The sequence below is a fragment of the Oncorhynchus tshawytscha genome, linkage group LG16, assembly GCF_018296145.1.
Source record: "Oncorhynchus tshawytscha isolate Ot180627B linkage group LG16, Otsh_v2.0, whole genome shotgun sequence".
In the NCBI taxonomy this organism is placed as follows: Eukaryota; Metazoa; Chordata; class Actinopteri; order Salmoniformes; family Salmonidae; genus Oncorhynchus; species Oncorhynchus tshawytscha.
In genome coordinates this window covers 61,593,732-61,606,802 of record NC_056444.1, presented here as the reverse complement: position 1 = coordinate 61,606,802, position 13,071 = coordinate 61,593,732, and the positions used below count along the sequence as shown (strand labels likewise).

General features: G+C 43.1%; 1 protein-coding gene across 4 annotated transcripts in view; it reads left to right on the top strand.

Annotated features, from left to right (window-relative positions):
- The first annotated feature begins 278 nt into the window (after positions 1-278).
- clstn1 (calsyntenin 1) overlaps positions 279-13,071 on the top strand; it is a 72,903-nt gene continuing 60,110 nt past the window's right edge. For 3 of the 4 annotated variants that reach the window (XM_024399727.2, XM_024399728.2, XM_024399729.2), the window contains exon 1: positions 280-569. In XM_024399727.2, coding sequence (XP_024255495.1) covers positions 488-569 — 82 coding nt within the window. In that variant the 5' untranslated portion in view covers positions 280-487. Of the gene's footprint in view, positions 570-13,071 lie in introns of all 4 variants that reach the window. The other variant, XM_024399726.2, reaches the window with a different exon arrangement.

Here is a 13,071-nt window from a genome sequence, read left to right as displayed (position 1 = left end):
GGGGGTTTAGGCTTGGTTTCTATATAAGCACTTGGTGACCTGCTGCTGTAATAAAGGGCTTTATAAATACATTTGATTGATTGATTAGGAACGAGGATATAAGAAAGTCTTATTGTAGGCCTAATAAAAAACACGCACCTAACAGTACATCCCCTCTTTGTCACCAGCCGGGGTATCACTCATCCTACCAATAGAAGTATTTGACCCTCGCCCTCTGTCTGAGTATGACTGTCTGTGCTCAACTAGCTGCAAGCACTCCCACAATAACAGTATTGACGTCACTAGCCATCAGTCCGCAAAACTGCGAGAGAGCGAGTGGCGATAGAAGGGAATAGCAAAGCGGCGCTGGGGGCGGCCATTTTAGGAGTATCACGGTTGCCGAATACATCTTCTGAAATTGTTTTTCTTGAGAGAGCTATATATTTTATTATAGGCGAGGATATAATAAGTTTGTTTTTATTTTCCCGTGTTGTAATTCGAATTTGGGATGCAGATCAGAAGGTATAAACATTTTGCATCCGTTGTCGGACTGGTCCTCGGACTATTATGTGCGGTGGAGGCAGCTAAAGGTAAGCCAAAGACGAGGGTTTATCTCTGCGTTGTCTGTCTATGTTCGGGCGAACCAACGACTTTCATGAAGGAAAATTAAGGCCAATCCTCCGTCTTGCCTACACATTGTTTATTATAAAAGGCTACAATTAATAACCTAGATGATGACATTCCTACGGGATGTATCTGGTCAACCTGACAAGGCTACTGATTGCCATAGCGGATGGCTGTCGCTCACTACAAAGTAGACTATTCGTCTGTGTCAGTGCATAGCGCGACACTGTAGCTAATTTGATCAAAAAATGCAATCAAACCCAACTTAAATTCTATCCATTTGGCATCGTCACTGTAATTTTTAATTAGTATCACGAAATGATGAGGGGCCATTATATCTGTATGGATGAAAGAGGTTGTTTTCTGTTTCGCCCTTCTGCCAGACGTCAATGCTATTTTGGGTGCCCATCCATTGTAGGCCTATCTGCATCAATACAATTCAATTTGCAAACATACACGTTGGCATGATATTTTTAATATAGCCCTTAACTTATCAGAGCCCATACTATGGTTAGCCTATAGGCTTTCCCTTGTCTGCTTCATTCACCTGTTTTTATTTTTCAGGGCCCGGTTTCCCAAAAGCATCTTAAGGTTAAATTCATCGAACTTAGCTTGAAAATGCTTTTGGGAAACCGGGCCAAGTAGGCTACGTAGCACTTGTGTAACATGGATGTTTTTTGTATTTACTTTTAAAATCTACGTTACGCCAAAGCCGTGATTTAAGTGCATGTATAAATGCCTCAAACACATTGTTAGGGCAATTTTGATTTAAATACAGATGTTTGATTTGGTAGCCTAATAGTTTTACCGACGCTGCGGGCGCACAACGTCTGATCGTCGCTTGTTAACTACGCATTGCAGACCCTTCTCACAAGTACCATTTGTATCTGGGTTTAAAAATGAATGCGTTATCATCACAGGGTTAGCTAAATCCCTACTATACTGCTAGTACAATGCTGCAGGTGCATCAGCGGTCCTCACTGAAATGCCAAAGATATGATGGACGGATTAGACACAAGAAGAAGTAGCTTGCCAACACTGAATGCCTTTGCTGCAGGGCAGTCCACGTCGCGCCAGCAGTTCAATATTGAAAGATGAAGACCTCTCATTATAAATGTATAGAACATATCTACCTTTATCCAGTGACCTCTCAATGTGAACGCTCCAAATGTAGCCTACTTTTCATGTTAAGGCAGGTGCTCAACATGCGCAGATAGGCGCAACACTGGAGATTGAAATGTATCCTTTTTTTTTCCCACGGCACACCCATTTTCAAGATCAAAACGACAGGCTCCGAGTAATAGGGAAACATTCATATTCGTCTTCATTCTTTTAGCAAGGGTCATATCGATTTAAGATCCAAAGATGTCATTCAGTGAAGGCTCCACCAGCAACTCTGGTTCTTTGTGATAACTGTGTTGCCATGTCAGGCAGCTGAGGATGCTTGAGAAGAGACCACCATTGAAAAGCAATAACCTAATTTTCCGTGATTACATCAAATTGTAACCTATCCATGTGGTGACTAAGTCATTTAATTACTCAGTCTAGACATGATTTGAATACCATGCAACTAACATAATAGCATATATACAGTATTTGGGACAATAATGGATACATTAAGCTAAAGGCTAGTTTGTGCTAAACAATTTATGATTAGAAAATACTAAATAAAAGTAGTCTATGCTTTTTCTTCCATGATTATTGATTAGCCTTTGTCTCATGATAAACATTGTAAATACTGTTTTTATTTTTTTTAATATGCTGTATAACGTTAGCATATAGAGGACCTTCAGCCCAGTTCCAGGCAGTGTATGACTCTCTCTTTTGGCATTGTGTTTGGATAGTGCACCTGCTCACTTCCCAGATCTTATCAGGAAAGCGACTTGTGAAATCCACATCTTGCTGTGAGCTTATCTTTATTGTCTAAAGGTCAATTGCCTCTATGCAATGCATCAACAATAATTGTGTTCTGTTGCATGCTTGTGTGATGACAAGCTCCATTCTCACTGCAAAAGACCATGAAACAATTCACATTGCTCATTCAATTAATATATTTTTGTTTTTGATCACTCGTTTCAAAGTTGTTTCCATTGTGTCCACTTGAAGGTCCTTTCTTGAATTTTAGAAATATCCTCAGAGGTCTTTGTGTGGCCACTTTTTGAATGTATAGTGGCTTGTGAAAGTATTCACCCCCTTGGCATTTTTCCTATTTTGTTGCCTTACAACCTGGAATTAAAATAGATTTTTTTGGGGGGGTTGTATCATTTGATTTACACAATATGCCTACCACTTTGAAGATGCAAAATATCTTTTGTGAAACAATCAGGAAATAAGACAAAAAAATGCACTTGAGCGTGCGTACCTATTAACCCCCCAAAGTCAATACTTTGTAGAGACACCTTTTGCAGCAATTACAGCTACAATAATCTTGGGGTATGTCTCTATAAGCTTGGCACATCTAGTCACTGGGATTTTTGCCCATTCTTCAAGGCAAAACTGCTCCAGGTCCTTCAAGTTGGATGGGTTCCGCTGGTGTACAGCAATCTTTAAGTCATACCACAGATTTTAAATTGGATTGAGGTCTGGGCTTTGACTAGGCCATTCCAAGGCATTTAAAATGTTTCCCCTTAAACCACATGAGTGTTGCTTTAGCAATATGCTTAGGGTCATTGTCCTGCTGGAAGGTGAACCTCCGTCCCAGTCTCAAATCTCTGGAAGACAAACAGGTTTCCCTCAATAATTTCCCTCTATTTAGCGCCATCCATCATTCAATTCTGACCAGTTTCCCAGTCCCTGCTGATGAAAATGCTGCCACCACCATGCTTCACTGGGATGGCGTTCTCGGGTGATGAGAGGTGTTGGGTTTACGCCAGACATGGCATTTTCCTTGATTGTCAAAAAGCTCCATTTTAGTCTCATCTGACCAGAGTACCTTCTTCCATATGTTTGGGGATTCTCCCAAATGCCGTTTGGCAAACACCAAATGTGTTTGCTTATTTTTTTTCTTTAAGCAATGGCTTTTTCCTGACCATTCTTCCGTAAAGCCCATCTCTGTGGAGTGTACGGCTTAAAGTGGCCCTATGGACAGATACTCCACTTTGCTGCTCCTTCAGGGTTTGTCTCTTTGTTGCCACTCTGATTAATGCCTTCCTTGCCTGGTCTGTGAGTTTTGATGGGCGGCCCTCTCTTGGCAGGTTTGTTGTGTTGCTATATTCTTTTCATTTTTTAATGATGGATTTAATGGTGCTCCGTGGGATGTTCAAAGTTTCGGATACTTTTCTATAACCCGACCGACCCTGATCTGTTCTTCTCCACAATGTTGCCCCTGACCTGTTTGGAGAGCTCCTTGGTCTTCATAATGCCGCTCGCTTAGTGTTGTGGCAGACTCTGCGGCCTTTCAGAACAGGTGTGTGTATATATATACTGAGAGCATATGACAGATCATGTGACACTTAGATTGCACACAGGTGGACTTTAACTAATTATGTGGCTTCTGAAGGTAATTGGTTGAACCAGATCTTATTTTGGGGCTTCATAGCAAAGGGGGTGAATACATATGCATGCACAACTTTTCCGTTTTTTTTTTTAAATAATTTTTTGTAACAAATGATTTAAAAAATTTCACTTAACCAGTTTGGACTATTTTGTGTATGTCCATTAAATGAAATCTAAATAAAAATACATTTTAAATTACAGGTTGTTATGCAACAAAATAGGAAAAACGCCAAGGCGGATGAATACTTTTGCAAGGCGCTGTATGGGTATGATGCATTGGCAGGGTATGGCAAGCTTAGAGATCCAATGATGTCAGGCCTGTTACTGTATCCTATTCTTTATTTATTTAACCTTTATTTAACTAGGCAAGTCAGTTAAAAACAAATTCTTATTTACAATGATGGCCTACACTGGCCAAACCCTAACCCGGGTGACGCTGGGCCAATTGTGCGCTGCCCTATGGGACTCCCAATCATGGCCGGTTGTGATACAGCCTGGAATCAAACCAGGGTCTGTCGTGACGCCTCAAGCACTGAGATGCAGTGCCTTAGACTGCTGCGCCACTCGGGAGGCCTAGTAACCAGTTATGTTATTAATAAAGTAGGTTCACACATTCAAATGTGTCACTACTGTATGCAAAGAGAACACAAGGTACTGGCTTTTAAGGTCATCATTCCTAAGATTATATGGACAAGGAGAACCTGATCCGACACCAGCACTCCTACTCAGGCTGTTATTGAATAGGGACCCAGACACTACTCTATCTGCAAGCATCTCTTGGACTATCCTAATTTTAGGCGCATCCTTATTTTAAGTGGCCAAAATTAAGTTAGCATAAGCAAAGCATAGCCAGTCCGTCAGCCTGGGGGACAACATGTGCCTCTTCCGCAAAAACATATTCTGTTCAAATTTCTGAGGCACTCCAGGAGTCTTGACTGGTCTTTCCTCAATCATTTGACTCAGCAAAATAGTTTATTCAAGGATTTTTACACTTACATGATTGGAATGAATCCTGCTTGGATGGGTTTAGATTATGATTGATAATGGCACATTCATACTGTGCGATGTTTCCTAGCTTTCTGATGTTACCACACAAAGTGTATCCAGCCAATGGTTCCCCATATACCTCCCAGTCAAATGCTTGGCCTGCCTGAGCAGAGCTCTGCACGATGATGCATGGGCCTCAGCCTCTATACACAGACAAAGAAAACTGGCTGCTAGAATATCTCGGCAGCTCATTCATCATCCAATTAACAAATTGGGTTCCCAGCTTTCTGTTCAGTGGAGTTAACAAATGCACATATCATTATCATATTATAAATCATGTGCAAGTGTTCCCTAGCTGTCCAGGCCTGCTGCTTGCTTTGCTTGCCGAGGGAGACACATGTTGATTTAACTTATTGATGCCCACGGAATGTAGTCTAGCATGTATACAGAAGGTTGGTTTGATTACAAAGGGTAAGAGGGAAGACAAATTCCATGTTTTGACAAATGTAAACCCTTGTATTTGTCAAATAAAATGCATTTTCTATATTTTTTAAAGTTGTCTTTGAAATCAGTGGACAGGTGCACCTCAGAGGCCAGTTTGTTTTAAACACCAAATGCCGGTTAGCCCTTAGGTCTAAGTGTGCTAATAGTATTGGTCTTCTTATCACAAAATGATAAGCTAAAAAATAACTGCAAAACGTCAGTGACAAACAAATGCATGATACACCAGGAATCTGTTGTCGTAAACCAAACATTTTGTGGATTCTCGTAAAGATAACTATGCACATCCCCCCCTATAATATTGTTACATTTGTTGCGTTCCATTGTTCAGCACTAAAACCAGGATCCGGCTACAGGCTTGTTCTCATAGCAAACCACATTTGTCTGGTATCGATGGCATCATGGGTTAAATGTGAAATATAAAGGAGAGAAAGATTTACTGTTATTCTACTCTATTAATGAGCACAGCTGTTTGATCCTGTACTAGACCTAGGCTGTTAGTTTAGTTGAATGTCATTGCTTTCAGCTGGGAAATGGTCAAGAAAATGCCACCGACCACTAAGTGATTTTGTTTGGTATATTTTGTGATTTTCTTCAGAATTCTATCCCTGTGACACAATTTCTTGTAAAGCCATCGATTATCAAACTACATTGTTGGAAGAATCCCTGTATTAGCCTACAGTTTAAAGTGCATGTTCATTGTATGTAGGCTATACAGATGGTGTATCGAATATGGTCACACCTCACCATTTTCTGTGGTTTCCATCACAGGAATATCTCCCTCAGATCACAACAAAATATATGCCTTTTTTTCTAGCCTTTTTTTCCCGTAAGATAATGATAATGCCTTGAATGGATTTCTCACCCCCTCCCTGCAAAACTATTCTTGCCCTATAATGAGGTGCCTGTCTCAAAATTAACTCTTGAATCGTTGCCTCATTTATTCATAGAATTCACAGTGGAACAAAGAGCTTTTGGGCCCAGAGTCATAATGAGAACATCACAATGCGGTCACTGTTAAAAGCCCCCAAGAATACGTGGATGAGCTCATCTTCAGAAAGTGCATAGTTTGAGCATTTCGATTTTCTTCAGTGTGAATTTTTTTTGCCAGAGAAAAAGACAACCACTGACAACCAGCTTTAAGTAGGCCTGGTGGTAACTTCCTTTCGATTGGTCCCTTTGGCAGCTGAATTGAGTCAGTGACCTGTCAAGAATGGGTCATTCAATTGTGAATATTAAATTGTTCTTCGTCATACTTGGTCAGCTGGCTATGTTGTTGTGTCTACATTCACAGAACATACAGCGGAACAGCTGATGCATAGATTAACATAAATATTGCAGTCTGGGAATGTATGACATGTTGATTTAATTCAGATAATGTATTTGCCATGGTAAAGGCACAATCTGTAGCTTTGTCTATGAATTTGAGTGTTTACATTTCCCCATTCCCATCCCTCAGCTTTCCAAACAAAGTGACAGGATCAGGCTGTTGAAATTGCAGATGCTGCGTTGAAGAAATTTGGGTTCAGTTACAACACTTTTAGGCTACATCAGAATGTCATTTGATCACAGTACAGGAAATGTAGGGTTTTGGAATAAAACAAGCCAACAGAAACTCATATGAAACCCATGGTATTGAAGAATATAATCAATGGATTTTCAGAATGAATTTCTGAATGGAAAGCCTAAGGCGTCAAATATATTGACTGTAATGAAAATAAAAAATGACGCCTCCTGATCTTGTCACTAACAATCCTTAACGGTGTCCTAATGATGAAACATTTACAGTGCTTGGTAATGGTGAAACCACAACAAGTTGCCATTTGTGGCCCTTGTAACATAAACAGCGGTGTTTCGTTGTAATTTGAGCCATAAAGCAGAGGCACTGCCTTATCTGGTGTGGCATCTCTCGCCCTTCCCAGAGCTTCTTTGTTACTAGGGAGAAATATAGCCCTCTGGAGCTTTGTGTCTGAACACATGAATACCAGGAGCTGTCCTGGGAAACGGGTAACCAGAGAACCCATTTACCTGCTGCAGTCACACATCCACAGGTCTCACCGCCCTATGCAGTCCTGTACTGGGACTGGGGCGGACTCCTGCAAACTCTCACTCCCTCACTCTCACTGCATAGCCTCTTGTGTGTGTCTCTCTCGCTCTCAGAGAGGTGATTGAGTTACATTCAAACCCTCAATGCCCCCACCCTCCACCACCTACCGTCTCAGAGAATAATGGTCTGGCCTTGTTGCAGGGGTGGATTGGTGGAGGGATTGCTTGGTGGACAAACAAACGTTGTTTCGTGGTTAGGGCGCTTGAGAGGCTCTCCTGTGTTTTGCGTGAGCAGAGATATTTAGGGAGTGGTGCCATGAGACCTGAGTTTGCCCAGAGGGCTTCCCCAGAACAGTTGATGCTCTGTGGCGGAGGCGGCTTCTGTCAATAAGCACAGCAAACACAGAAGTGTGCCCCCAATGTTTTGGACTGTGGACAGATTGAGTCCATTGATTACCCCATATCAATAGAATTCAAAAGTCCACCACTCCTCCGTGTTGTAGGTTAAGTCATGCCTCGACTTGAATTTGGATTAATTGAATACCATTACATTTCGTCAACCTTGTCTGACTGGTGTTTCCACTAGATATTTTTTTGACCTTAGGCATAACACTAAAGGCGTCAGCATGCTTCAGTTTGGCGAACCGAATGAGTGTACTCGCATACTCCCTTAAAAGACCATTGCTCAAAAGAAAAAAGCAGCAATAGTATTGTTTGTCCAGTTTGAGATGCCGTAGCCAATATACACTTCCTAAAAATAGTCATAATTAATCTATGACTCAAGTGTCATTATAGATATATTTGTTGTTGTTGTGATCTTAGTCGTGCAATTTTGAATCTGACTATGTTTGGTGCAGTATTCAAGTGAAAAAATGTGCATGATGAGAAGTCGTCTTCTCGTTGAGTGACTACAGGCACTTTGTTGAAGAATCCCTACTGTTGACCAGTTGTCAACAAGGGGGCGTAGACTTCGGCTACCGACTTCCTCTTGCTTCAAGAAAAAATGTAGTGTGCCCGAATTGCTGAAAAAACCCTTGTTGAAGTCAAAAACATCATATTATATGCACAAACTCTTCTAACTGTTTTGGCCGAGAAGCATGCGGGCGCATTTAGTCTTTGAAGCAACACATATAGGAGTCAGGGCTGGTGCAGGGGGTTATTATGTGGTTGTTTTTATTGAACATGCACCCGATTGCATCATCTCTATAAGCGTTCAACACATACAATTTTTATAGAACCACTTGAGTCAAATACCGTGGAGTGCTCCAAGTTTGTGGGGAGAGCTGTTGGTTTCAATTGAGCTGGAATGCAAGGGAACTGCATTTCCTTTTAGATAAAATTTGTTAGCCATCGGATTGCAGCATTCACTAATAGCTCCACCAAGAACTATAACTACCTAATTCAACTCCTGCCTGTTTCATTAGTACACAACAACTACAGAAGTTCCCATTACTATCTGATATGAGTTCATCTGATCATCACAGATTGATCATCTGACATGGTGATGCTGCAGTCAGGAGAGCTACGCTGTACTTCTCCTCTTAGGCCGTGGTAGCCCAGCGTTATCTCCGACTCCGGAGACGGGCACACCGTGCACCACTCCCTAGCATTCTTCTTGCCAATGTCCAGTCTCTTGACAACAAGGTTGATGAAATCCGAGCAAGGGTAGCATTCCAGAGGGACATCAGAGACTGTAACGTTCTCTGCTTCACGGAAACATGGCTCACTGGAGAGACGCTATCCGAGGCGGTGAAGCCAACGGGTTTCTCCACGCATCGCGCCGGCAGAAACAAACATCTTTCTGGTAAGAAGAGGGGCGGGGGCGTATGCCTTATGACTAACGTGACATGGTGTGATGAAAGAAACATACAGGAACTCAAATCCTTCTGTTCACCTGATTTAGAATTCCTCACAATCAAATGTAGACCGCATTATCTACCAAGAGAATTCTCTTCGATCATAATCACAGCCGTATATATCCCCCCCCAAGCAGACACATCGATGGCTCTGAACAAACTTTATTTAACTCTCTGCAAACTGGAAACGATTTATCCGGAGGCTGCATTCATTGTAGCTGGGGATTTTAACAAGGCTAATCTGAAAACAAGACTCCCTAAATTTTATCAGCATATCGATTGCGCAACCAGGGGTGGAAAGACCTTGGATCATTGTTACTCTAACTTCCGCGACGCATATAAGGCCCCGCCCCGCCCCCCTTTCGGAAAAGCTGACCACGACTCCATTTTGTTGATCCCTGCCTACAGACAGAAACTAAAACAAGAGGCTCCCACGCTGAGGTCTGTCCAACGCTGGTCCGACCAAGCTGACTCCACACTCCAAGACTGCTTCCATCACGTGGACTGGGAGATGTTTCGTATTGCGTCAGATAACAATATTGCCGAATACGCTGATTCGGTGTGGGAGTTCATTAGAACGTGCGTTGAAGATGTCGTTCCCATAGCAACGATTAAAACATTCCCTAACCAGAAACCGTGGATTGATAGCAGCATTCGTGTGAAACTGAAAGCGCGAACCACTGCTTTTAATCAGGGGAAGGTGTCTGGTAACATGACTGAATACAAACAGTGCAGCTACTCCCTCCGCAAGGCTATCAAACAAGCTAAGCGTCAGTACAGAGACAAAGTAGAATCTCAATTCAACGGCTCAGACACAAGAGGCATGTGGCAGGGTCTACAGTTAATCACGGACTACAGGAAGAAATCCAGCCCAGTCACGGACCAGGATGTCTTGCTCCCAGGCAGACTAAATAACTTTTTTGCCCGCTTTGAGGACAATACAGTGCCACTGACACGGCCTGCAATGAAAACATGTGGTCTCTCCTTCACTGCAGCCGAGGTGAGTAAGACATTTAAACGTGTTAACCCTCGCAAGGCTGCAGGCCCAGACGGCATCCCCAGCCGCGCCCTCAGAGCATGCGCAGACCAGCTGGCCGGTGTGTTTACGGACATATTCAATCAATCCCTATACCAGTCTGCTGTTCCCACATGCTTCAAGAGGGCCACCATTGTTCCTGTTCCCAAGAAAGCTAAGGTAACTGAGCTAAACGACTACCACCCCGTAGCACTCACATCCGTCATCATGAAGTGCTTTGAGAGACTAGTCAAGGACCATATCACCTCCACCCTACCTGACACCCTAGACCCACTCCAATTTGCTTACCGCCCAAATAGGTCCACAGACAATGCAATCTCAACCACACTGCACACTGCCCTAACCCATCTGGACAAGAGGAATACTTATGTGAGAATGCTGTTCATCGACTACAGCTCGGCATTCAACACCATAGTACCCTCCAAGCTCGTCATCAAGCTCGAGACCCTGGGTCTCGACCCCGCCCTGTGCAACTGGGTACTGGACTTCCTGACGGGCCGCCCCCAGGTGGTGAGGGTAGGCAACAACATCTCCTCCCCGCTGATCCTCAACACTGGGGCCCCACAAGGGTGCGTTCTGAGCCCTCTCCTGTACTCCCTGTTCACCCATGACTGCGTGGCCACGCACGCCTCCAACTCAATCATCAAGTTTGCGGACGACACAACAGTGGTAGGCTTGATTACCAACAACGACGAGACGGCCTACAGGGAGGAGGTGAGGGCCCTCGGAGTGTGGTGTCAGGAAAATAACCTTACACTCAACGTCAACAAAACTAAGGAGATGATTGTGGACTTCAGGAAACAGCAGAGGGAACACCCCCCTATCCACATCGATGGAACAGTAGTGGAGAGGGTAGCAAGTTTTAAGTTCCTCGGCGTACACATCACAGACAAACTGAATTGGTCCACTCACACAGACAGCATCGTGAAGAAGGCGCAGCAGCGCCTCTTCAACCTCAGGAGGCTGAAGAAATTCGGCTTGTCACCAAAAGCACTCACAAACTTCTACAGATGCACAATCGAGAGCATCCTGGCGGTACGGCAACTGCTCCGCCCTCAACCGTAAGGCTCTCCAGAGGGTAGTGAGGTCTGCACAACGCATCACCGGGGGCAAACTACCTGCCCTCCAGGACACCTACACCACCCGATGTTACAGGAAGGCCATAAAGATCATCAAGGACATCAACCACCCGAGCCACTGCCTGTTCACCCCGCTATCATCCAGAAGGCGAGGTCAGTACAGGTGCATCAAAGCTGGGACCGAGAGACTGAAAAACAGCTTCTATCTCAAGGCCATCAGACTGTTAAACAGCCACCACTAACATTGAGTGGCTGCTGCCAACACACTGACACTGACTCAACTCCAGCCACTTTAATAATGGGAATTGATGGGAAATGATGTAAATATATCACTAGCCACTTTAAACAATGCTACCTTATATAATGTTTACATACCCTACATTATTCATCTCATATGCATACGTATATACTGTACTCTATATCATCGACTGCATCCTTATGTAATACATGTATCACTAGCCACTTTAACTATGCCACATTGTTTACATACTCATCTCATATGTATATACTGTACTCGATATCAGCTACTGTATCTTGCCTATGCTGCTCTGTACCATCACTCATTCATATATCCTTATGTACATATTCTTTATCCCCTTACACTGTGTATAAGACAGTAGTTTTGGAATTGTTAGTTAGATTACTTGTTGGTTATTACTGCATTGTCGGAACTAGAAGCACAAGCATTTCGCTACACTCGCATTAACATCTGCTAACCATGTGTATGTGACAAATAAAATTTGATTTGATTTGCTTAGGCCTTCTGTTGGGCCAAAAGTAAAGGCTATGGACAATAGGCTAATGGACACGTGCAGAGCGCTTCAGCAGTGACAGAGGGAGATAATGGGAGTGCATCAGATCCCTGTTTAGAGGTAGAGATGTCACGGTGGTAGCTAGCATGGTGATACTACTTTGTGTAGAGTGTGTGGGCGTCCCATTGTAATGCAGAATTACCAGGGGCTATAGTGGGCCTGTAATTCTCACAGGAAGTATGTGAGCACAGTTAATCTTAAGTCGACCCTCTACTTTTTCGAACATTCTGTTAAAAATCGCGCAACATTTCAGCGCCCTGCTACTCAGGCCAGGAATATAGTATATGCATATGATTAGTATGTGTGGATAGAAAACACTCAGACGTTTATAAAACTGGTTAAATCACAGCTGTGACTATAACAGAACGTGCGTTTCATCGAAAAGTACAGGAAAATCTGATCACTGAAAATGGAAATAAATATCCATGCGCCACTTCCAGGAATTGTTAAAGGTGAACCGGATTAAATGAGGCAGAGGTTGCAGTACCTACAGCTTCCACACAATGTCTAGAGTCTTGTCATTTGCTTCGGATTTGATTCTTGGTCAAACCGACCCAAGGGAACCGATTCCCTCCGGTCTCCGACAGGATGTTTTGGTTGAGATTTCTCCGGACATTTTTTCCAAACGGACACCTATAGAATTTACATCGCCTCCT